A 27,438-nucleotide genomic window follows, 5' to 3' on the forward strand; every position below is an offset into this window, starting at 1 on the left:
CATCTGACATTGCCCATGTCAGAAGACAGGATATTGGGCTAGATGGGCCGTTCTTATGTTCTTTAACAGGCAAAAAACTCAATACAACTTCTAAAAGAAGCCAGAGTCTGCCAGAAGGTAAAAACATGTACATACTATTTCTATATATTTACTACTAGAACCAGGCTCACTTATGGGAGTGCAGGGAAGGGAAGAGTGCAGTTGGCCCCAGACCTGGCGATTCTAAGGAGCACTATGTGTGGATCTCTGAGGACCCCTTCTGCCCGGGGTCTTTCCCCTTCCAGTGGTGCAGAGATGTCCCCCCACTTGCCCCGAGGGCTATGGTGGCTGTTGGCCTTGCTGCCTAGAACCCAACGGGAAGAAGGCTGAAAGGTTAGAATTACAATGAATCCTACTACCCTGTAAGTGAGGGTTACAGGAGTCAAAGTACAAAATCCTCCAGTTCGATATTTCAAAATAAGGGGTTGTAATGTAGACATGCTCTTTCTTATTTCAGAATAACTCACGTTATTCAGAAATAACTCTGCTGTGTAGGTGTACCCTTACTACCCTGACACCATGGTAGGTTCAAACAAGGCATTTTTTCAAGTTTGTCTGGTATAAAGTTATTGTGTAATGAACGAGGGAACCCCCTTCAGTTGCTAGTGCTTCAGCAACATCTGTGTGTAGCTTATTGCTTGCTGTGGTAGCAGAATGGATGGCGTGAAGGAAATCTAAACATATTCACACTAAACAACATCTAAGGGTTGCAAAATTTTCCAAAACTAAAAAATGTGGAAGCAGAATTGTTGTTTTTAAGAGTTGACGCAGTAGGCCAAGGTAGCTGGCTTTCCTTAGGGGGTGTGGGACAGGTGGCAAATGGATGTGTTTAGTCAACCTTACATTACACAACATCTGGTTAGATCACTAGGCAGTGTTTTTTGCATCAGGTCTATGTTAGCATTAGTAGGAAAGCAGGGACTTTGAAGTCTTCTGATGCCATTTGGTCCTTTCGATTGCCATGTCGCTGGCCTTTGTTTAAGTTATCTAACTTGGCCTATGTCCAACTTGAGTTTGATATTATAATTATTATGGGACTGGCATCTCCCAGGTCACTCAGTTTATTTCTCTGAGTTTTCGCTGGGTTTATCTTTCAGGAGGATTATAGAAGGCAAAGGGTCAAAGAAGATTGGCAGAATAAGGGGAGGACGAAAAAGGCTCAGTGGAGCAGAAGGAAAAACTTGGGAATTTAAGAATATGCTACTCCGTGGCAGGGAAAGAAAAGATTCTTGGTAAAATGAGAGACTTATTCTTAGAAACAAAAATATTTCAAACTTCACACAACTTTTCAGAAATATAGTGAGAAAAACAGTAAATCTGGATTTTTCAGAATTAAAATATAAACCATGCAATGAAGTTTCTACATAGAAGTTGCTAGGATGGCATGCAATTCAGAAAATACAATAAATCAGTTAACTCACCACTCTTGACATTAAGTACATGATGTTTATCCAAAGACCAGCCCCCTAGATTTGAGGGATCTAGTTCAAAGCCTTGCAGCAACGCAGTCCTCTTCTCCCATAAAATCAGGCTGGGGCATGTCTCATATTCAAATCCCACTGAAACTGGGAGAAAAATGGAGGTAATTATTGAATAAGCAATGTATGAAAATGACTGGACAGCTTTTCAAATAGTAAAACAACTGGTTTCCAAATAGCAAGACAACTGGTTCCCAAATACATTCAATGAGATAGAGCGATTAGACTCTGCTTTTTTATTCCACAATATTAAACTGAGTTATTTGACTTAATTCAACCTGGAAACTTGATTCCCTTGTACTCAGTAGGGACCTGATGACCTTTTCATTGAATAATTGAGAAGTGACCAGTTGGATGAGGGGAGAGTAGGAAAAAATCATTAAATAATCTAATAAAAATTCTGCTATTAAATGATAGGCCAGGATTCTACTTTTAATTACCCAGATATTCACCACATTTATTTATTATATTTAATGGCATTTATCATATGTTATACAACAGCACATTTAAAGTGGGATTATAGAAGCCAACATCTTGTTTTGGCAAGCATGAATATACACAACCATACAGTACATAGAGTAATATAGATCTGTGAACTATGGGGAGAAGATGTGCCCTGGTGTGCAAGTCTTTAGAATAATGTAAAAGTGCAAGAGCAAGCACATATTTGAAATATGATTTCCTTTCCAGATTCACGTGGCTTTAATGCATATTTGTAAAACCCTTACATCAATTGCTCACATTTTCAGATACAACTATAAAAGTTCCAAAGGTTTTTAAGGTCATTCCTTTTGTTGTTTGCTTCAATAAAGATATCTAACTATGCAATTTAAATATGGCTATTAAAATGTTAGAATGATCCCAGACAGAAAATACCATTTAATTGTAACTTTCCCACAATACAGGTAAGCACTAACAACAATACCCACTAGATTCCAAGTGGATTAGACCATGCATGCCATTCCAAATGTCAGAATCACTTTTCACCTAATAGGATATATGGAGACCAATTTATTCCTTCTACTACATGTGTGGATGAGGTGTAATCCAAGGGTAAAATGGTACAAAGAAGGCAGAAATTTTGTAGTTTGTATTTGATCTGTAAGTAAATTGTTGTAACAGTCCTTGTTGCTGTATTTCTACTAAATCAGCCATTATAAGCACTACATTATCTTTTGAAAGTTTTAGAGTTTAAAGGTCAAGACATACCTACTGCATCTGACAACCCATAAACCTTCTGACCATATGCATCAGTTTTGTCCCAGATAAATGTATATGCCAAATTAGGAGATGCCTGGAATGACTTTTGAAACAGATGGCCTTCCACAGCTACCATCAGATGAACTTTAATTAGATTCAGAGGCACAAGAGATTGGGTCATGGTGATCTTAAGCAAAGATTTGTATCCAGCAGTACGGGAACTTAGGTAACAGAGCTTTATGTTGGAGCCAGGAAACTCAATTTCTTCATGAAGAACCTGGACGGAAACACACAGAGCAGACATATTAAACGTGCCCCTGTACTATTTATTTAGAAGAGATATCTCTTTGCACTTTAGTTATGAACTAACAAGTTTCTATGGCTGAAAATTTGTGTCCTTTTCATGCTGCAGTGTTGCAGTTTAGGTTATGATTTCTGGATTAATAACTGTGTGTCACTGTTATGTTTTCACTTGGAAAAAAGTGTAAATAAAAACAACAGGCTTTATTGCTAGTTGTATACATAGGGGCCACAAGAGGCTGCAATTATACGAACCTGCAACTTCCTCTGACAATTGGTATAAAGCAAGAGGCATGCCAAGATGGATTAAACTAGCAATAATAATAATACACTGTACCAGTGTAGATCATTAAATAACCCCTTATCGTTTATCCCCCTGACTAGCATAAGAGAAAGCAGCTTGTGGTTAGTTGCACACACAAGGTTTTTGCAAAATTCTCTTGTAATAACCTCAGCTATAGTTAGAAATACACAGGACATGATGTAGAATGTGATAATGAGAGTCAGTAGGAGAGAGTGCAAGGTAGTCAAGAGAGAGATGCCTGGGTGAGATAAGCCTAGCAGAGCTTCTATAAGCTTCATTAGAGAAGCCTGTCTTTTAGCTCATCTGTTAGAATCAATACACAAGGGTCCCAGTTGAAGTCCAGTGAGTGGATGGTGAGACTCTGATAATTGGGTGTATCATCTCTGATGTGTGGCTATCACAGTATGTGATTGCTTCTACATTCTTCTCACTCCCACAATTCATCCCTACTTCTACATTCTTCTCGCTCCCACAATTCATACCTGGGTTTCTGGCACTATGGGATTCCGACCAGGAGCAGCACTGAAGAATGTTGAAAGTGGCGATGAAATGATGACTGGATCAGGACGGACAAAGCCACTTAAGTCACAGCTGGGAATGGAGTTCTCCTCAGTTTTCATCACTAGTGTATCCATGGCATAGAAGCTATTCCACGGCAGCCATACCGTCCTCTCCTGACTCATGAATGGGGCCCGCTCAAAGTGCAGGGTTAGGGAAGCCCCGCCATTTGCAATCAAGTCAAACCTAGGAAAACGTGGGCTTAACATAAGAGGTGACCAGATTGAATAGCTCCACAGTGATCGCATTCCCAGCAAATGGAATTTAATGATAATATTTAAAACACATATCCTGGCCCAGGCTATCAACAACGTGAAGTGGAACCGTTAGCTTCTAAGCTGCTGATTGAAATTCAGAAAAGATCAGCAGTAACTTAGGCTATGTCTACACCACAAATCTTACAGATGTGCTCTACAGCAGTGTTGCTGTAAGGTACACAGTGTAGCCTTTTGTTGTCAGTAGGAGAGGCTCTTTCACTAACAACATAAAATCATCTCTAATGTGGGGAGGTGGCCTGGCCAGCTGGAGAGTGTCTCCCACTGGCAAAGTTCTGTCCACCCCAGTGCTTTTCCTCAGTAAAACTTTTGGCAATTAGGGGATGCTTTTCTTCCACTCCTGACCAACAAGAGTTTTACCAACTAAAGGGAAGTATTGCCAGAGCCTTAAAATCACTCTAACAAGTCTATTTCCTAAGTGAACAAAAGTCCATCTCAAAACCATCACCACCACAAAATCAGATGTTAATCAGCACTCCCAAAGCATTCTCTGCAGAAACTGCAAGGTCTTACTGAGCCTGGATATTGAATTATTTTTCTCTCAGGTTCTGTCCCTCTGGAACAACATTGTAATGCATGACACTGGTATAGAAGTAATGGGAAACATGTGTTGTCTCTGTTCTGTGGCTCAGCAAAGAAGTTTTGTCTCCAGGATCATTGACTTAGAAACTTTCAGAAGCCCAGAGAAGACATGTAACTGTTGATAGTGGTGGGCTGGGGGCTACAATTTAAAGTTTCTGGTGGTGTGCAGCACAGAGCAGGGCACATAAACCCTGGCAGAAATATGGAAGGGGGGCATATGACCCCACATCCATCACCTCTAAGAAGCACTAAACATTTGAGGTATGTCTATACTGTATGCTTATTTTGAAATAAGCTATTCCTGAACAGTTATTCCAAAATAGCTTACTTCGAAATAGCACGTCTATACTGCAGGGAAACCTCAAAATGAGTCCAAGGCAGGCTTCCTTAACGTAGACGTGCTATCTCGATTGAGAGCCCCAGGAGGCACTGGAGAGGAATCACTTAGAGTGGCCTTGGTGAGGGGCTATTTTGAAATAGCAGCAGTGGAGCGTCAACACACACCTTATTTTGAAATAGCTATTTTGGAATAGGCATATTCCTCGAAGAATGAGGTTTACAGATTTCAGAATAAGCCATCCATTATTTCGAAATAATGGAATGGCTGGGTAGACGATCACATTGTTATCTCGAAATAACAGTGCAGTGTAGACGCACCCTTACTCTTAACTCCCACTCCAAACATGATTTTCACTTGGAATCAATAGACCAAGGAAATCTGGCCTCCATAAGTAAAATTCAGATCTCTTTAGCAAGAGAGCCCTAGAATGGTTACATTTCATGTGTCATGTTCTCTCTTGGCAATGCAATGAACTGAATTATCTAGTACACACAATAATGCAAAACAATGACATAACAGGGCCTGATTCACAATTGAGTTATTCTGGTCTTACACCAGAGTAATACTATTGATACCGGACTGTATGGAAATTCACATATCCCGTGTCGACTCATGTCAATTATTACAATTCAAAATGGTGTGGACTATAGACTACACACAAACCTGCAAATATTGACAGAGCATTTGCCATAGATGTTTTGTTTTAGTGCCATGTCCAATAAATTAGATAAACCCTGACACTTTCATTTTTGTTTGAGCTGAACTGGTGTGCATTTCAAATCAGATGATACAAGAAGGAAAAAGGCAGTTCTTCGCACAGCGGGGAATTGTCTAAGTATATTCAATTAGAATCTTTTGATTAGGTTCTACCCTGAAGAAACTCTAAAGATAGTGGATCTTCAAAAAGGAAAGATAGAGGCAGAAGGGAACTTTTAACAAAATATACTGTTCTATAATGATACTTTTTTTCCAGCAGCGTCTTGGCCTGCCTTGCATTTTAAAATGAAATATTTCTAGTCTCAGCTGGATATTGCTGTAGTCCACAAATGTTTTCATAGATACAGGGCAATTTATTTGAAAGGAAGTCTGACTGCTAACACATTATTATCAAAACTCAGCCTTTTCATATTTACTTTCCGTTAGTATTCAAAATGCTATATGAAAAATTACTTTTGTGTTTACTTGATAGCTCTTTGGCCCAGTAGGAATTCTATGCATGATACCACATGGTTCCACTAGATAGCACCATCTGTTAATCTGCACAGATATTACATACTAAGTAGGTGCGGAATGAAATAACTACACTTACGTGCCATCCTGACGAGTAATGGTGTAGCCGTATTTTGGATACTTGACAAATGACACATTGACTCCAACGAGTGGAGTCCCATCTGTAGTCAGTACTTGACCTCTTATAAGAGACACAAGACTGAAAAAGAAACAGAATTAATGTTAGTTATGAAAACAAGTGTTGTTGTGTTGATAAACAGACTAGGACAGTATTTTGATCTTATTTACTCCAGTGTAAATTCAATTCACTCTGGATTTACAACATCACGACTCATAGAATCATAGAACCATAGAGCTGGAAGAGACCTCAGAAGGTCATCACGTCCAGCCCCCTGCTCTAGGCAGGACCAATCCCAACTAAATCAACCCAGCCAAGACTTTGTGAAGTCAAGACTTAAACACCTCCAGGGATGGAGACTCTACCACCTCCCTAGGTAACCCATTCCAGTGCTTCACCACTCTCCTAGTGAAATAGTTTTTCCTAATATCCAACCTGGACCTCTCCCACCACAACTTGAGACCATTGCTCCTTGTTCTGCCATCTGTCACTACTGAGAACAGCCTTTCTCCATCCTCTTTGGAACCTCCCTTCAGGAAGTTGAAGGCTGCTATCAAATCCCCCTTCACTCTTTGCTTCTGCAGACAAAACAGACCCAACTCCCTCAGCCTCTCCTCATAGGTCATGTGCTCCAGCCCCCTAATTATTTTGGTTGCCCTCCGCTGGACCCTTTCCAATGTGTCCACATCCTTTCTATGGTGGGGGGTCCAGAACTGGACACAATACTCCAGATGTGGCCTCATAAGAGATGATTAAAGGGGAATAATCATATGTCTGGATCTGCTGGCAATGCTCCGCCTAACGCACCCCATTATGTCATTAACCTTGTTGGCTACAAGGGCATACTGTTGACTCATATCCAGTTTCTCATCCACTGTAATCCCCAGGTTCGTTTCTGCCAAACTGCTACTTAGGCATTTGGTCCCCAGCCTGTAACAATGATTGGGATTCTTCCATCCCAAGTGCAGGACTCTACAGTTTGAGGTATAGAAAAGGAATGCCACGCTGGAGTAAGAAAGTCATTCTAGCAATACAAGATTTTGGATACATTTTCAAAAGAGCCTAAATGCCTCAGGAGCCTAAGTCCCATTTTCAAACAACAACAACAACAACAACAAAAACCACGCTAGGCCATTAGGGTCATATTTTTAAAGGTATTTCAGCACATAAACATGCAGTTAGGAACCTAGTGGAACACTTAAGGAGTTTAGGCATTAAATTCCCTTTAAATTAAATTTAACAATCTCTTTAGATGCGTGAGAGACTCTCAATAGGTTCCTATTTGCATCATTAGGTTCCTAAATATATTTGCCACTTTGGCTCTGCACATCTGATTTATCCCTTACTTCTACTGGTTTTATGTTGATGCAACTTCACTGATTTCAATGGAGCTACTCACAGTTCACACCAGTGTCAGTCCGTTTGCTTTCTGACCATTGTTTTTCTGTTGGTAGTTCTTCTCCCAACTTTTGAACTTTGTCATATTGTGTGACTACGAGATCACAAGAATTATGCAAAGCCATTCCATCTTCCCTGGATGCTGTGAATCATCACTATAAACTACTGCTGTTTAGGATAGTTCTCGCTGTAATCTCTATTTTTTCCTTTCTATGGTACTAAGCTCTCAAAGTCAACTCCTATAATCATTCCCCAAAAGAAGAGAGATGAGGAGGGGATAGCTGCAGTTTTCACAACTAATTTTTCAAATTATGGGGTTGTGTAACCTCTTCCAGTTGTAAGTGTCTGACACTGGCACGCTTTGTCTTGAATCCTGATCTCCAATAGCTGGTTTTCACTCAGTCAGTGGGAAAACAATTGGGAATTTGTTTTGAGAAATGAGTAAGTAAAAACTGAGCAGAGATTTCACCGTTCAGACCAAATTAAAAACTTTTCATTTTATCACAAAGCATTTTCAACATTTTCCACCACCTTCAATTTGTAGCTACATAGAGAAGGCAGATAATGAAAAGCTTCATTTCTGAATTGACCCCGTACTGGCAGGTCTGCAGCTGTTTGATGGCCTTAACAGACTTTAGGTAATTTGACAGACACAGATTCTTGACACCTAAGGTTCTTGGACTGAGTCCCAGTTTTAAGACTAGGGTATTAAACTGACCTGCTTTTTGCCAAAACTTGTCAAAATTCCCACAATTTTTGGGGTAGATATACTGCTTTATGTTATTCCTTATAGATTAAATGCCAAAGGGATGCAGATCTCAGGACACATCTGTCTTTATTAGCAATATCAAAAATTATTTTTAAACCTTTTTATGAGCTCTGAAATGTTTAAAGTGCTCTAACATGAATTTCAAAGGGCATTCAATCGACTGCTAAACTAATGTGCTCTCATTTTTCTTTTATTCCACCCACATATCAGGAAAGCATAACCAGTTCATGAAAATAATCCTTTCTACTGCTTTTTAATGATTACCAAACCAAGATTTCTTGACCTTCTAGATCAAATATTAATTTTTGAAATTAGCATACTGTAGCACAATATTGTTCTAAACCAAAATCTATGCATGTTGCAGACCACATAACTGGGAATACTTTGAAATGGGCCAAATATCTTTACATTACGTGTTTTTCTCAAATTATTGTATATAATATATTATTTTGTTGTAAAAAAATAGCTTGCATCACACATAATTTTTAAGAAGTCAGTTATTTCAAATTTTCAGACACATTCCTGTAATGTACTGTAAATTTACAAACAAAAATATTATCATCAAGGCATGATGCGGGTTCATTTCTATTCATTATTTTCACTTGCAATAATAGTACTACAGATAACACAAGCTAACGTGTAAATTATAGTGATTCTCCACTGATGCAATTTGAGGGGTTTTTAATATCTGTTTTGTGAGCTATTCACTCTTAAGCATGAAAATAATTATATTCCTCAAACAATTGTCTTCCTTTTTCACATAATAGAAGTCAAATGTGAATGCAGTACAAATTAACATAGCTGTTTTTGTTCAATAACTTCACATCTTTGTCTATGCACTAGAATGAGCAATGATGTTGGGTATCATGCTATTTATTATTAGTCATTCCCACAGAGTCTATAGGTGGCACTTCTTGGCAATGGATTGTCACAAATTGCTCAGGAGGAGAGAGGCTGTTATAATTCATGGGACTTCCCTTTGAATATTGCAACAGCTTTGACGTTTGTAGAATTGGGGCCTACCCCCAATGAAGCATTTCTCTGAAGGCCATGTCAGCACTTTAATCCCCCCAGTTTCAGGTTTTGAGGCTTGAACACAAACATTTGGTTCTGTCCACAATTTGGCATCTGAGATACCAGTCTGCGATAGCATTTTCAAAAGTGCCAAGGCACAGACCTACAAAGGTGCTTAGGTATCTAAGCCCCAATTTCAGGCACCATTGCAATCTACAACCTCCCTGTGCAGCTGCCATCTATAGCCAGAGGTGCCTAAAATCACCTGACATTTAGGTTTTTGCAATAAAAGTCCCCTGGGAGCCTGTGTATCCTGCCTCTCGGCATAGCCAAGAGGTGATGTGAAGGAGAGGATTGTGTGCTAAGCCCCATCTGCCTCATGGAGATGATGGGCACCTAGGTCTCTTTGGAAATCCAGGCCAAAGAGCCTAAGTTCTATTTTCAAAAGAGATTTATTCCCATAGGGACTATGCAGCAATTAAACACCTGCAACTGGCTTGGGTCAGCTGATATGGACTCCTTGAGTTCGGGCTCAGAGGCTGTAAAATTGCTGTGTAGATGTTTGGGCTCAGGCTGGAGCCCTGGCTCTGGGACCCCACAAGGAGCGAGGATCTGAGAATTCAGGCTCCATCATAATCCAAAATCTCTACACAACAATTTTGATCTCCACAGCCCAAGCTCCGCAAATTCAAGTCAGATTACCTAGGACAGCTTGGCTGTAGTAGAGGTAATTTATTCCAGGGTAGATGTGCCTATTAGGATAGATTTACAAAAGTATTTAGGTCCCCAAGATGAAGATAGGCATCTATTGGGATTTTCAAAAGACCAAAGGAGATTGATTTTCAATAAAAGTGAACTTTATTTAATTGCTTTTGAAAATCGCACAAAGCACCTATCTTCATTGTAGGTCCCTAAATACCTTTGGAAATCTGGTCCTGAGCAAGTTAAGCACCACGATTTTCACTTCTGAAAATGAGATTTTCAAAGAAGCCTTATTTACTTAGGCATCTAAATTCAATGGGCATTGGGCATCTTTTCCCCTTGGGAAATCCTAACTCAAAGCCACAAATATCCATTGGGCTATTTCTGTCAAAAGTCTGGAGCCTGGAGAATAATATATTGACTGCTTCTTACCGTGTGGGAGACCACTTGTTTAGTATTTGTATTTATTATTATATCATCTAATTTGAATTGTTTTTATCATTATTAGCTCTTTCACGACAATTTATGCACACAAGCCCAAATGTAACTTTCCTGACATGAACAATTGCAAGTAAAGGTGTGCTAAGATTGGATTTCCGACTTTGCAAGATGGATAGTTTGTAGGATGGAAGACTGACCCCAGGCTTGTAAGCTACTGAGGCATACCGTGTGAGGAGAGTTAAAATGGTGAAGCCTTTGTGACAGCTTTTTAGCACTGACTTTAGTCCTCCTCCAATTTGTCACCGTTTAACTGTGAAACCAAATAACTACAGATCCTACACTATATAAGCAAAGGAAAGGATACATGTATATTTCAGTTTCCTTTTTAAACTCTGACCCTGACTGAGGTCATGGCATTTCTACTGATGTCAATGGAAGTTCTGGTTAAAGTTAACTGTTGGTCTCTAGACAGGATGGCTGCACTTACACTCAATGGGATTGAGAGTCATAAGAACATAAGAACGGCCATACTGGGTCAGACCAAAGGTCCATCTAGCCCAGTAGCCTGTCTGCCGACAGCGGCCAACACCAGGTGCCCCAGAGAGGATGGACCGAAGACAATGATAAAGAGATTTGTCTCCTGCCATCTCTCTCCAGCCTCTGACAAACAGAGGCCAAGGACACCATTTTATCCCCTGGCTAATAGCCTTTTATGGACCTAACCTCCATGAAATTATCTAGCTTCTCTTTAAACTCTATTATAGTCCTAGCCTTCACAGCCTCCTCTGGCAAGAAGTTCCACAGGTTGACTACATGCTACGTGAAGAAGAACTTTCTTTTATTAGTTTTAAACCTGCTCCCCATTCATTTCATTTGGTGTCCTCTAGTTCTTCTATTTAGGGAACTAATAAATAACTTTTCTTTATCACCCCTCTCCAGACCACTCATGATTTTATATACCTCTATCATATCCCCCCTCAGTCTCCTCTTTTCTAAACTGAAAAGTCCCAGTCGCTTTAACCTCTCCTCATATGGGACCCATTCCAAACCCCTAATCATTTTAGTTGCCCTTTTCTGAACCTTTTCCAAGGCTAAAATATCTTTTTTGAGGTGAGGAGACCACATCTGTACACAGTATTCAAGATGTGGGCGTACCATAGTTTTATACAGGGGCAGTAATATATTCTGGGTCTTATTTTCTATCCCTTTCCTAATAATTCCTAGCATCCTATTTGCCTTTTTGACCGCCGCTGCACACTGCGTGGAAGTTTTCAGAGAACTGTCCATGATAACTCCAAGATCTCTTTCCTGATTTGTCGTAGCCAAATTAGCCCCCATCATACTGTACGTATAGTTGGGGTTATTTTTCCCGATGTGCATTACTTTACACTTATCCATATTAAATTTCATTTGCCATTTTGTTGCCCAATCACTCAGCTTGGTGAGATCTTCTTGGAGTCCCTCACAGTCTGCTTCTGTCTTGACTATCCTAAACAGTTTTGTATCATCTGCAAACTTTACTACCTCACAACAGCCGGGCGCTTGATCATGTCTCTTTCATAGTAAGTCATTTAGCGTGGTGCATTAGCTGATTTGGTTCTGCTCTCGGCCTGTTTTTTGACTCATGCATCCGTGCACCAAAAGGCAATTTGGTTAGTCAACAAACATTAAATTTACAGAAATATTTTTCATTTTTAAGACAGGTCAACTTATCAATTGAGAGGGGTTGCAATGTTACTTTTTGCTGTAGAATCTGAGCAGTACATGGATTTAATGTAACAATGCTCTGTTTGATACAAAGGGAAATATTATATCGCTTCTTTACAGATGGAGAAACTGAGGTGCAGATATATTTAGTGACTTGCCCATGGAAAGTCCAGGGAAGAATCAGGAATGAAACCCCAGTTCTCTGTTACTCAGTGTTGTGCATTAGGCACAAAACCAGATGCAGCTCCCTCTTCAGCTTTGACTAGGGGGATATGAACATAATGAATTTATTCATCAGTTTCTTAAAGTTTCCATATGAAGGACTAAAATGCAGATACATTTGAATAAAATATGTAAATAGGAAAACAGGTTTTTTAAATCTTACAGAGCATCACATATAAATTAATGATGAATTAGCTTTTAGATTATTTATAAATAAAGAATTAGGAACTAAATGCAGAGCAGGCCCAGAGCTTAAGAGAAAAGAGGAAAACTTGTTTGATATGGTAATATTATAATTGGTCAGCTAAAAGTAAAATGGATTTATATAATAAATAAATGATAACCCAAAATGGTATCTAATTTACCTTCAAAAATCTTACTTCATTTTTCCAAAGCTGTCTTTCAATATTTGTCTTCTTTGTACCAAACAAAATACAATTGTCCGGTAATTGAAAACTAGTATCCATTTCCCCCCCGCATTGTAAATCCTAGAGTTCTCATGAGTTAAAAATCTGGACGATTCCTTCTCAGTGTAGGGAACTTAAAGTTAGACTCTGCTAGGTTGGTAGAACACAAAATGTAATGCTACGAAATAAAGGCAATATTAATAAATTGTGACAGAATGCCCTCTGTAGGTTTTTTCCCCTGAGAAAGAAACAGATATCGCTACTGAAAGAACCATTTCACGTTAATACATGAATACAACCTCCAGGAGGGATGTTTCCATGCAGTGCATCTAGGTTGATGCAATGTAATATTTATGGCTGCTACCTGCTGTTGAAGGGATTTTCTCCTGGAATTATGTGAGTGCTGTCCTTCCCCACTAAGAGCTTGATTCGATCATAGAAGGACTTCACAGTTGGAGAACCAGAGTGGCTCTGTTGTATGATGTCAAGAGGATCACGTGAACCACGGCACAGCAAGCTATTCTGACATGTAGATTGGAGGCAGCAATCTGGATCCAGGCAGTCAGTGAGGCCATCTGAAAAGAAGGAACAACAAAGCTCAGCCAGCGGTTCTGTGCTACCAGATAATAACAGTTAGAGCACACCTTCAAAGCACTGGATGGATTTTAACTGCTTAATCCTTGCAACAACTCTGTGAAGTGGGATAAAAGTCATGGAAAAGCTGAGCCAGAGATACTTTATCAACTCCATTGATTTTGATGAGGTTAATTGCTCACTTACACCCATGTAAGCAAGAGGAGAGTCAGGCTCTTTGAAGCTAAGCAACCCCTTTGAGGTCACAGAGTAGCTTAGAACAGATGGACTGAACAGGAAATCCAGGGAGTTCTTTCCTGACCCTTTGTGTTGCTGGGTTTTCACTGTTGGAGTACCTGCTGTGGGTTTTACTTTTTTTTTTTTTTTTTTTTGGAAGGAGAAGAAAAAGGGGATATTTTCATGACCTGCTTAAAAGAAAAAAATATATTTGTTGAAAAAAAATATGTATTTTATGACAAAATGGTGATGGAGCTGCAGCTGGGATGGTCCTCTATTCTCTCTTTCCCCTTCCTCTATACATTCCCTCTGTTAGCCAACAATGTGCTTGGATAAGAAAGGCTTGATCATAATGTTGCTGAGTTCAGTCAGCAAGCTTGCTATTGTGTCATCAATCTCACCTGCCCGTAAGAAAATGCATTGTAACATAATTTTAGACATTACCCTTTTCATTTGGAATTGCTAACCTAATTGAACTGTGTAATTTCATTGGAGTGCCAGTGTAATTTAGCTATTACTGTCCAATTGATTTAAAATATTACCTTTCTTTTAGCAAACAAATGAGAATGTTACAATTATTTACTACGTAAAATTGTGGAAACCAGCTACTCAATTTGCAATATGTTTAAAATTGTAAAATTTCAGATGGACTACTTTAATTTCAGAGATCCTGCTCATATTAGGGTGTTAAAACAGTTAAACGATTAAATGAGAGAGCGTAACCATTTAACCATTTTGACTGAGGTCCTGCTGTGGCCGTGGGGTCATGCTGCCCAGCCAGTTGGCCTTTCTGCAGCTGGGGCTACATCGGTACGGTGCAGTTGGTTGCTACCAGAGTTTACTGACAAAAGTCAGTTAACTGGTTAACCAGTAAGCCTCCTGGTAAGGATGAGGCTTGCCAGTAGGCCTACCAGTTAACTGTTTAGCATCCCTACCTTACAGTAGACATTTAGACATTCCTGTCAGAAGCAAAGAATGACCTGGACACACACGTATTTTACAATCATTCCCATGGGTTAGTTAAGACCACCTTCTTATTTCCTTTAAGAAGACAGAATGAATATCCCAAATCTGACATCTTCTACTAAATTTTAGTTGTACAAAAAGACTAACTATTGAGAGCTTTCTGAATTTTGCAATTAGCATCTTATCTCCCTTGGATTATGCTTGAATTGAGTGAAGGCTCTTGGAATCAAAATGACTGCTTCTGATTCTTAACTAAAACTGCTGAGGTATTTTGGTGCTGTTTTTATTCAGCATCCCTGGAAACTTCTTAGGTTAGATGCACTCCTTTGTTGTTAGAACTATAGATTTCTTTAAGGTCAGCGGCCTGTTCACATTAGGCGCCTCATTCATCTTGGAGACCCTTCCATCCTGGAATTGGGATTTTTTTCCTGAAGTCCATTTACTACCCACTTTATATAATCAATGTGAGGACATCATTGGGTTCAGATAATAACTCAAGACAGTTTTCCTATTAAGCTTTGAGCCTTTCTTCCTCAGCATCCTGCTCTTTCTGGGTTTGTGACACCTTCACAGCCGTGAACTTAAAATTCTCCACTCTTTAGTTTGCTCAGTACTTTTATTCAGGCGACTGTCAGTCAAGAGAATCCTATCAACACATCTGAAATAAGAGAAGCAAAACATAGGATATAAATTACTCCCTTCTACAAATTTACATTTACCTGCTCAAGCTCGTGCACATTTTTGCTATGCCTGTTATTATATGTGAGCATATGTTATGTCTGTAATGACCTCATCATGCAGCATGATTATGGGCTGCTGCAGCTGAACACTTTTGACGACACCGTGAACTTTAAATTGGCACACCAATCTCCCAGTGGCCTGTCAGTCATGAGAATCACATCTTTATGCCAGCAAGCCCCCTTGGATATAGTCTGACATTGCAATCTTCAGTAAATTACCCTGTCACTGCCAATCTTACAGTTATCTCGCAAACAATCAAGCAGGCAATCAAACTGTTCTGAATTGCCAGTTCAGGACCTGGGAGGCTAGAAACATCTCCATTCAATACTAGTGAGAAACATGCATATCATTCCTTTGACAATGGATGATTTTATATATATCTCTATCTTCATCTCTCGATCTAGAGAGATAGAGATGTATGCATCTGTGTCCACCCCCTCACATTATACACTCACAACATCAAAAAGGGCAAAAGTATGCAATCATGTAATGCAAAATTTACATGGAATCTGCTTGTCTTGGCCATGATGTTGCTTTTTAGCATTTCCTAATTTATTACACCCCACAATAAGTTTGAGGAGTATAAAAAGCTCCTTTAAATAAAACACAGCTAAATTACAGCATTACATAGCACTATACAATATACAACACCCTTAGTGGTAATTTAAAGGGAATTTCAACATTGCTAAATATCCTAGAAGTTAACTACAACCCACCATTCTCATCATGTTAATTTATTATGGTCATTGTGTTGATTCAGATATGTTAGTAACCACATCTATGGAAGCAAGGATGTTTCATATGCAAACACTTGGAAGGTAATAAAGTGATAGGGAATAGCCAGCATGGGTTTGTGAAAAACAAGTCATGCCAAACTAATCTGATAGCTTTCTTTGATAGGATAATGAGCCTTGTGGATAAGGGAGAAGCAGTGGATGTCATATACCTAGACTTTAGTAAGGCATTTGATACGGTCTCGCAAGATATTCTTATTGATAAACTAGGCAAATATAACAAAGATAGGGCCACGATAAGGTAGGTGCATAATTGGATGGATAACCGTAGTCAGAGAGTTGTTGTTAACGGTGCTAAATCCTGCTGGAAAGGGATAACAAGTGGAGTTCCGCAAGGGTCTGTTTTGGGACCCGTATTATTCAATATCTTCATCAATGATGTAGATATTGGGATAGAGAGTACGCTTATTAAGTTTGCAGATGATACCAAATTTGGTGGGGTTGCAACTTCTTTGGAGGATAGGGACATAATTCAAAATGACCTTAGCAAGTTAGAGAAATGGTCTGAGGTAAACAGGATGAAGTTTAATAAAGAGAAATGCAAAGTGCTCCACTTAGGAAGGAACAATCAGTTCCATACATACAAGATGGGAAGCGACTGTCTAGGAAGGAGCATGGTGGAAAGGGATCTAGGGGTCATAGTGGACCACAAGTTGAATATGAGTCAACAGTGTGACGCTGCTGCAAAAAAAGCAAATATGATTCTAGGTTTTATCAACAGGTGTGTTGTAAGCAAAACTTGTGAAGTCATTCTGCCGCTCTACTCTGCACTAGTTAGGCCTCAGCTGGAGTACTGTGTCTAGTACTGGGTGCCACATTTCAAGAAAGATGTGGAGAAATTGGAAAGGGTACAGAGAAGAGCGACAAGAATGATTAAAGGCCTAGAGAACATGACCTATGGAGCCAGGCTTCATGAACTGGGCTTGTTTAGTTTGGATAAAAGAAGATTAAGGGGGGACATGATAGCGGTTTTCAAATATCTAAAAGGGTGTCACAAGGAGGAAGGAGAAAATTTGTTCCTCTTGGTTTCTGAGGACAGGACAAGGAGTAATGGGCTTAAAGTGCAGCAAGGGAGGTTTAGATTGGACATTAGGAAAAAATTCCTAACTGTCAGGGTGGTCAAATATTGGAATAAATTGCCAAGGGAGGTGGTGGAATCTCCCTCTCTGGAGATATTTAAGAACAGGTTAGATAGACATCTGTCAGGGATGGTGTAGACGGAGCTTGGTCCTGCCTTGAGGGCGGGGGGCTGGACTCAATGACCTATCGAGGTCCCTTTCAGTCCTATGATTCTATGATTTAATTAAGATGACCATGATGATCCCTTCTGACCTTAGAGTCTGAGTATTTAGATCAGTGTGAAGGTTAGTGACAAAGAGGTAACTTTAAACCTGTGTTACTCAAAAAGTAGATCTAAGTGGATCTTAGGGCACAAAATATAGGGCAGGGGAGAAATACAAAACCCAATAAAAGTACAAAAAAAAAAAAAAAGGAACGAAAGAGCCTCTCAAAGTCTACACTAAGGCTTAGTCCAACTTTTCATTGACTTCAGTGGAGATTAGATCAGACCCAGAATACAGCTTCATCATGTAAACCTAAGACAATAGAATTAAATGTTCTAATTTCCAAAGATTTGGAGTAGCAAGAGTTAGCATACTTTATGACATCCTCCGTATCAAAAATCTGGGTGCCTGAATTGAAGAATTTGCACAAAATGTATCAAAGCATAGGAGGAAAAAGCATGCCCACACTGAAAAGAAAGGTAAGTGCACAAATTCTTCTTTCATTTACGTATGTGTATTTCCATCTAAAAATATGGTCCCAGTGTGGAGCACAACATCAGGGGTCAAGATCAGGCTGTGTATCCCTACGCATCATTGATCCCAGGCTCTTAGAATAGCCCCTTGAGGCTGTGAGTTCAGGATACTTTCTATATTGCACTGGCAACTGGCCCAGTATGCAACAATGGCATGACTGAAAGTGATGTCAAGCCACCTTTGCAACCCCTTATAAATTGTGCCAGACAGTTTTCATTTTTATTCTGTTCTATTTATGCCAAAATGTGCTAGCCAGATGCCTCAGTTCATAACTATTTGCATTTACCGGGACAAGTATGTAATTAATTACACTGCGGTCGGTTTGTTTGTTTTTTAATGACACTTAAAATGGAATGGGAGAGACTGTCTGTTTCTGCCAAGATTTACCTGTATCACCAAATCAACCAGCAAAACAAGAGCAGAGTTAGTCTCTATAATTAAAAAAAAGAGAGAGAGAGAGATTTCATAGCAATATACTCTTGCCACACAAAACTCAGCAGTGAACATTTTCTTTGTTTCTATTATAGATTAGTTTGAGGTTTTATTAATGTATTTTCCAGAGTTTTGATGGGTTCAGGACCTTCTAGACAGGACTAAGCACGTTTATACTGTTAATCCAGTGACAGGAGCTTTAATTGGTTTCACCCAAGCACTGTTGCGCTTCACAGCAGACATATCAGAGTTTAAAGTGGACGCAATGCCTGTTAGCAGAGTTCTGAACTGCTCTTACCTACACACCAGGGGAAAATACTGCATATGGGTGTCAGCATGATGCTGCATCCCTTCCAACAATTTAAAAGTCAGAGTGAAATAACTGAAAGTACTCTTGACTTGGCTTTAACCTGGAGAAGAATGAAATAGGAAACAGATTTGATTTAAACTGGCAGCATAAGATTATTTGGTATATCTTCATTGCTACTCTTGAATATTCCGATTACCAAGCCTTTTTAGCAACAGATTAACTGACAGGGTGATCATTTTAAAGTCTTCACTTTTTGTTAATGAATTTGTCAATTGCTTTGCCTATTATTAGATAATGCATAGATACTGTTACTGATTAAATGCTTTGAACTAACACTAATGTAGAACGGCATAATTTTAAAATAGTAATTTTATATATTTGTATGTTTTGAATTTCTAGAGCAATTAGTTATGTTTTTTTCTCTTGATTAGTTTCCCCATTACAAGGGCAGAACAGAGATAGTGATGGCTTCCTCCAGGTGGACTGCTGATACATCTGAGACCTCTCCCTGTTCCTTTGTCTCCTTTTATGAGTGATATTTCCACTTACAAGTAGCAAAGAAAAGTTATAATGAGTAATGACCCTCAAGAATTGTTTCTATATACCTGTCTGCCCTTGAATATTGAGAGATACAATGATGCTCCAACAATACTCTTGCAAGATGGTCACACAAAAATCACTCCCCGTATTCTATGATAAATTGTTCCTTGACCGGGTTGTCTATTGGCTCTTGAGTATTGCGTCCCGGCCATGTTCACTTCTTGAGTTTAAGGCCAGTCAGGATCTTTTCTTCTGCTACCGCTCCCTCCTGCCAACCAGGCTTCTCAGTGGAGTTGTGTTTTGCACTACTGCAGAATTTCACAGCACTGGAATTTACATCGCTTTGCCTTCACACCAATCATGCACTGAGTACCTAGGTTACTTATGGCTCTGACTCAGACAAAACAATTTTCCTTTCTTAGATTAAAAAATAATTAACAAACAATGTGTGTGTGGGAGTGTGTGTATAAAATGTTGTCTATATGGCGCACATATGTAGTTATTGGTCAGTCAGAATAAGGTTTAGGGCCAAATACTCTGCCAGTGGAAACAGGCAGAACTCCATTGATATATACTGGGTGTAACTCAATCTGAACAGGATAAAAGTGATAGCAGCTGAAAAGAAAAGGCATCTAGTGAAGGACCTGGGGCCTATGGAGGGAGTTTGTCTGTTGCCAAAATAGTTTACTAGCTCCACCTCTGTTCCTGGATTCTCAGATGGGGTATTTTCCATTGGTGGCTAACCAAAACTCTATGTCTTTGCCATTAAAAGGCTGGATTTCTGCAATACATTGTACCTACGGCTCAGAAACTTCAGCCAGCACAGAACGTGCTCTGTGTCCTAATTGGGGCAGCCTGATGCGAGCATATAATACCTGCACTCCACACTCTACCCTGGCCACTTGCAGTTTTCACTACTACACACAATTGAAGGTGTTTGTTATGTTTAAACACCTCTGTGCTCCGACACCAGCCTACTTGAGAAAAGGGAATTATAGTAACTGCACTTCATTGAGAAAAGTGGTCCCAATAAGTATTCTCTCTAAGCGTTCATGTGCTCTGTGTGCCTAGGGCCAGATATTATTTAATCACAGTGTCCGTTGATATGCACCTGCACACCACACTACCTCATGTTGTGAACTGAGGGCACATGTGGTTGCACAGACTGTTTGCCCCTTCAGTTCCTATTCTACCATGAATCACACAAGGATCCAAATCATATGGGGAAGGGGGCTGGGCTGTGAACAGGGACCACATATTTTGAAGAACACAAGTTACTATTAGATAGGTAACTTCCCTTTCTCCTTCCAGTGCTGGTCCCTATGGTTGTTCACTATGGGCGATTCATATTTAGGAGAGGGCGAGGAGATATCTGGCACTACATTAGCAGCATTGCTGTACCAAAGAATGCCTCATCTGCTCAGGCCTGAGTCAGTGCATAGCACCAGGTTAAATTTCTGGACTGAGCTCCAAGTAGCTACTCTGCAGATTTTGTAAAGAAGAACACCTTCCAGTGATGTCATGAGGCATCACTTTGATACAACATGGAGGAATTGCTGCAAGCTGACAGCAGAGGATGATTCAGCCAGAGATCCACCTGAACAGTCTCTGAGAAAAGATGACATCATTCTTCATTCTCTCAGAAATTTAAATGAACAGCTGAGGAGGTCTTTGAAGTGGTTTTACCTAAGTCAAAAGCAAGGGTCCCCCAAACATCTTCAGAGAGTAATCTGCTATCTCTAAAGTTGTAAGTTGTCAGGATAGATGAATAGTTTGATTGTAATGGAAGTCTGACGGGACCTTGAGAACAAACTTAGGGCATAGTTGGAGGAATACCTTGTCTCTGTGAAAGTGGGTCTGCCATGTGGACACAAAACCTGCCTAGCCACCTAGCTGAAGTAACTGCTCTCAAGGCCACCTTCATCAATGAATACAGGAAAGAGTGGGAATGGTCTCAGGAGTGACACTTGTGCTAAATTCAGATCTCAGGATGTGTTGAGTTGATCATACTCACACATAGGGTGCACCATAAAGTTACCCTCTCCTTTATGAACATTTTATGCATCAGATTGCATTTACTATATATATCACATGGTTTTGGGGTTGGCTTATTTACATTGTAGAAACCAATCCCTGTACAGCATGCTCTGTCAACATATGTCCATGTACAATTTTCTTTCCGTCTCATCTTTACATTCCTGACTTATCTGATCTGCTGTTCTCTTGGCCTTTGTAAATAGTTTCCTGGGCATGTCCCCTTGTCTTGGCTAGCACAGACATGTTGGCTCTTAGTTAACTGACCCATTTACCTAGCTCAGTTAACACAGACATTCTGTTTCAGCCTGCTGATCTATTTACTTCCCTGTCCTTGACTCCAAAAATGAGGCCTCCCCTTATGTCTAATTACTTATTTAAACCTGGGATCCACAAGATTTAGGCTATATGATCATTCAGATGTGTTCCCCAACCCAGGAGAGATGCGCTGGCAATGAATGTGAGGGCTGAAGTGGATTTGGGCCCTGAGGACCATCAAAACTAGAAATCTGCACAGTGGTAAGTATGTTTTGGCCATGGCTGTGTCCAGTTGGTGACACTAGCCTTTGTGCAGCCAGTTATTGAGGTAGGGAAATATGCTACAGCCAAGCTTGAAAAATTGGATTGCCACTATTTCTCTGACTTTTGTGAATATCCTAGGGCCTGTTGCTATCCCAAAATCTTCTTATACTGGAAGTGGTCTATGCCTATTGAAAAGGGCAAAATTTCCCTTGGGCCAAGTGTGTATTGATGTGGAAATATATATCTTTCAGATTGAGAACCACAAGCCAGTTTGTTCATTCAGTGATGGGATTATGGCAGCCAGTGTAACCACCCTCCATCTTGTAGATAAGAAACTCAACTGTTGGAGGTTCAGAATTGGCCCCCAATGTCCTCTCCCTCCCTGTCTTCTTCTAAAATAGGAAGTATCTGGAATAAAAGCCCTTCCTTCTCTATTCCAGAAGTGCAAACTCTGGGGCTGTTAGCTGGATCACGGAGTTCGCTTCCTATATGAGAATTCTCTTGCAAAAGGGGTCTCTTGCAAAAGCATGGGGGGTAAGGTGCTGGGATGTGAGGTAGACAAGAACTCAATGTCAGTAGAAATAAAGTCCAGGATCCATTTGTCCAAGGTTAAGGCCTGCCATGGTAGAAGGAAATGGGCCAGGCGATTGCCAAACAGGGGTGAAGTTGGTGACAGAATAACTGGTGGCTTCTGAGTGATCCATCAAAATGCCTCTTTTGAAGATTGAGGAGTCAGGAGGAAAGATGGTCAGAGAGCTCCAGAGAGAATTTAATGAACAAACAGCAGTTGAACTTCAGCAACCCTCGCCAGTCCATTAAACTTAGTATGTAAAACTCTGACACCAGCATGAGCTTCCTAGACATCACAATCAGATTCAACAATGAAACTTACTGACAACTATATACTAAATCCCCTCAGATCACACACCCAGATCATGGGTCCTACATATGCCTATCACAGAACGTAGACTATCCTCATACAGTGCACTAAAATTCCTCAACAGCGCTAATATGTGAGAAACGAAACAACCACCACACTCTCGAACTCATACAAGCAAACGATGAGAGAAAAACATCACCTCACCTATGGATGCCCTCTTTTTGAAAAGCAATCATTCTATATCTGACCTAACAGTCCTCATCCTCAAAGGAAACCTGCATACTGTTTTCAAAAGGTGAGTCTGGAAGCTTAAATGCATAACTTCGATAGACACTAAAAATAACGGACTGAATAGAGATTCTGGATTTATGGCTTATTACAAGAGTTTATAACCCACTAAACTCCCCCTCCACCTGCTTCCCCACCATTTTCCTCCCTATGACAGGTGGGGTGTTAATGGGCCACTTCATCTTGAATGAGTCCTGGAAATGTGTGTGAACTGTTTAGTTTAAGTAATCTATTCCACCTTGTATTCAGATGTGACACACTGATGGTTCCCCAGACCTGAAGAAGAGCTCTGTGTAAGCTCAAAAGCTTGTCCCTTTCACCAACAGAAGTTACGCAGTAAAAGCTACTACCTTACTAATTGTCTCTCTACAAGTGCACAAGACTACCGGTAATTATTGAAGGGTATGTCTATGCTAGGAATTTATTTTGAAATAACTTATTTTGGAATAATAACTCCTGAAATAACTATTTTGATATAGTATGTCCACACTACAGAGAAGCCTTGAAATTAGTCCAAGGCATGCTCCCTTGGGATATGTCTACATGTAATTTCAAAATGCAGACTTAGTAGTGTGGATATACCTATCTCATAGAGCTGGAAAGGACCTTGAGAGGACATTCAGTTCAGTCCAGTCCACTATCCTCATAGCAGGACCAAGTATCAACCCTAACAGATTTTTGTTTCAGATCCCTAAGTGGTCCCCTCAAGGACTGAGCTCATAACCCTGGGTTTAACATACCAATGCTCAAGCCATGGAGCTATCCCTCCCCCCAACACTCTATTTGTTATTTTGAAATAAAGGGAGTTATTTCAAAATAGCTTCCTAGAGTAGCCCAGGACTGGAAGAAAGGCTAACAAATAAATATTTACAATTATTTACAGGTATATGTTAAGTGGAAGAAGAGAATACAGACACAGGAGAGTTTCGTCCCAAACTACAAGTGGAAAAAGATGTGGTCAGTCTTTGTTGATACTTATGCCCTAAGCTCACAGCATGACCAGTCCGAGGAGTACGGAATACACGTACACCCACAATGAATACCTACAGAGGCTGACCCTTAGAAGTACTACCTCTCCCCTCTATGCCCAGCTGCTAGGAATGAAATCAACAAAATACTTTCTGCTTCTATTCTGTTTCCAGAATAGAACTTTGTAGAGCGCACTGAGGCTATGTCTACACTACGGAATTTAAAAACTTTGCTGTGTCCAGGGAACACGTCTGCTTTTTCGGATCAGTTTCCAAAAAAGCGGGCACGTTCTTTAAGAAGCCCTTCAGAAGTGGTGGGCTCTGAGGGTAAGTTTAGACTACAAGCCTCTTTCAAAATAGGATTTTTTGAAAGATACTTTCAAAAGAGCCTCTTTTGAAAAAGAGTGTCTAGAGTACAAGCAGATTTTTCGAAAAAGTGAGCCGGTTTTTTGAAAGAGAGTCTAGATGCTCTCTTTGAAAAAGCACAGTTTGCATTCAATAGCACCTTTTTTTGAAAGAGTATTTTTGAAAAAAGGTGTTATTCGCTGTGAAATAAGGTTTATCGCAATTGAAAAAACTGCCACGTTCTTTCAATTTACTTTTGAAAAAATGTGGCTGCAGTGAAGTTTTTTCAAAAAAAGACTACTTTTTTTGAAAAAACCCTGTGGTCTAGACACCCTGAGAGTTCAACAGAGCCAGGAAAATTTCTTCAGTTAAGGTGTTTTGCTAAATAATTCTAGAAAAGATTAGGGCAACAGGGATGCAGCTACTAAGAATCCTAAGATCAGAAGTCTCTTTGAGGACTGCAAGGGCAAATTATGTAGGTTGTAATAATCTGATTTTAACCATGTTAGGCATCAATATGCCAAAGCCATTTCTGTCTGAGGGTGCAGTCTGAGCACTCTAAACTCGAAATAAAATATGCAATTTGTGCTATACAAATTGTGTATCTTATTTCGAATCAATTTTGAATTAGCTTATTTTGAAATTTGGTGCATCTACACAGTGCCAAATTTTGAAATAATATGCTATTTCGAGCCATCCCTTATCCTTCGTGCAATGACGTTTACTGGGATGGTGAAATAACACACTCGTTATTTTGAAAAATATTTCAAAATAAAGGGCAGCTTGTGTAGATGCAGAGGTCGCTATTTCGGGTATCCTGAAATAACCCTGCAGTATAAACGTACCCCAAGATGGAAAAGACCTGTCAGATTATCAAAAGAATTGTCCTTTTTCCTTTGTACTGCAGGATTATTTCCTACAGAATATTTTTCTAGTGCAAGTCCCATGCAAGAGTGCAACCCTTCCCCTAGGCAGACTATTCCACAGATTTGCACATATTAAAGAAGGTTTACCTTCAGTTGCAGCCTAAATGTTCACTTTTATAACTAAAACTCATTACTACTAATTATACCCACATGACTTATGCTAAACAGTTCCTCACCATCCTTGATGTTAACACATGCCAAATTTTCACTGACTGGTGTTTCTCCCATCAACTGATGCTTAACCAACCTGAAAAAAGACTTGCATACAATTACATGGGTTTATATGGTTCAGTTTTAAGCCATAATAAAGACCTGCCATAGCTCAGTCAGAATGCTCTGAGAACTGCAAGTCTAGCTGAGAGGACAGGAAGTATTTCAGAGGAGTGAAAGTCATATAGTCTATGGTCAGAAGCCATGTGGCCCCACCAAGAGCCCTTTCCTGGAGTCCAGGAAAAGCTCCCACAGGAAATGTTGATCTCAGCCAGTCAGTGTGGAGCAGGTGGGGCCACTGAGCTATACCTTCTTTGCCTACTTTGAGGATTTTAGTTCCAATGAAGGCAACAGACTCACAGGGTCCATGCACTCAGCGGAAAGCAATGCCTATTATTGTGCTAAGGCACAAAAGGTGGAGGGAGGAAGAGAAAGCTGGGGAACTATTCCCTGAATACTTTTTTAACATGTGCCCTCTAACTTAATCATGCATCTGACCCTACTATGTCCACATGATCTAAACCATGTTTGAGAACCCTAGAAGACAGGTTGAGTGTTCACCCTCAAATTCACACTCTAAACTCATGCCCTGTTGGAGCACAGGAGACCCAGAGAGCTCATAAACTTGGTTATAACCAAACCCAAGCTTTTTAAAAAACCCTTGTGCACTCAACTGTAAACCCTGCACCCCAGTCTCCTGCCCTAGATCACAACCGCCTCCTTCATCCAAACTCCCTCCCAGAATCCATTCTCCCTCCTGCACCCCAATCTCTTACCCCAAGATCCCTCCTGCACCCAGCTTCCATCCCAGACTCTGTACCCCCTCCCTTAATACCATGGAAGAGTGCAGCCCTCAATTACTTTCCAAAATCTTGGAGTGGCCTCCAATCAAAAATTATTGCCCACCCAAGATTGATAATGTTTACAGAAATGCTTTGGAGATACAGTCTGCCTGAGTCACTTTATTAAATTTAAGCAAACAAAGGAAAAATACACACACACACAGATTCACCGATGCTTGCAAAACTTATTTAAATGCCAGATTTGACAGAGATGCCACAATGAAGTTTATTAAAAGTTTGCACAATATTTCTTCCCCAAAACTATCAATAACAGATTTGAAGTATTCAGTGCATCAGATATTCAAAAGATGATTTTGTGCACTACATCCATTGTATTGACTCTGGGGAGTCTTTCTGTTCCCAGAGTATTATGGGTATTTGTATTGAGAACCTCATAAAATCTTTTGTCTGTGCTGAATTAGAGACCCCTGCTGAGGCAATGCTTGTTGAGGCAAGCTAAATTACATGATTTGCTTTTGTGCTGTGAAATACTTGTATTATCTTAAATGTCACGAGCCCGATGTAGTATCAAATCACAGGATTCATCGTTCTCTAAAAGCAAAGCTTGTCCAAATGCTTATTTCAGCAGGGCACGTTTGTTTCTTTTTTCCTTTAATTTCAGAAATGACGTTTTCTAAGCAAACTCAAACACAGCACCTTTCAGTGGGTCAAATACATTGCCCAGAACATTGTATTGCTCTAGAAATGTGCTTCATCCTTGAACTGAAAACCTCACACTAGAGCAGATAACTCACTTTCTCTTGTTTGCTAGTTTTTGTCTATTGTGCCAGGCAGAATTAGCGCTGACTGTGTTTTATAGTGAGTGCTACAGTAATATATTGAGGGATAAAATATGCCTTCTGAGATGTGCACAACTCTCTGTGTAGCCTACTGGAATGGGGTATGCTCGTAGCCAGGAGTAGAAGTTT

At 39.9% G+C, this 27,438-nt stretch overlaps 1 protein-coding gene across 5 annotated transcripts in view; it reads right to left on the reverse strand.

Moving 5' to 3' along the window:
• Positions 1-27,438, reverse strand: part of TENM2 (teneurin transmembrane protein 2) — a 1,107,817-nt gene that overhangs the window by 48,998 nt on the left and 1,031,381 nt on the right. For 3 of the 5 annotated variants that reach the window (XM_075900180.1, XM_075900183.1, XM_075900182.1), the window contains 5 exons: positions 13,449-13,659; positions 6,386-6,505; positions 3,804-4,080; positions 2,727-2,994; positions 1,461-1,604 (listed from right to left, as the gene is read on the reverse strand). In XM_075900180.1, coding sequence (XP_075756295.1) covers positions 1,461-1,604; positions 2,727-2,994; positions 3,804-4,080; positions 6,386-6,505; positions 13,449-13,659 — 1,020 coding nt within the window. The remainder of the gene's footprint in view (positions 1-1,460; positions 1,605-2,726; positions 2,995-3,803; positions 4,081-6,385; positions 6,506-13,448; positions 13,660-27,438) is intronic. The other 2 variants (XM_075900181.1, XM_075900179.1) reach the window with 1 other exon arrangement.

This window comes from Pelodiscus sinensis, chromosome 17 (genome assembly GCF_049634645.1).
Source record: "Pelodiscus sinensis isolate JC-2024 chromosome 17, ASM4963464v1, whole genome shotgun sequence".
In the NCBI taxonomy this organism is placed as follows: Eukaryota; Metazoa; Chordata; order Testudines; family Trionychidae; genus Pelodiscus; species Pelodiscus sinensis.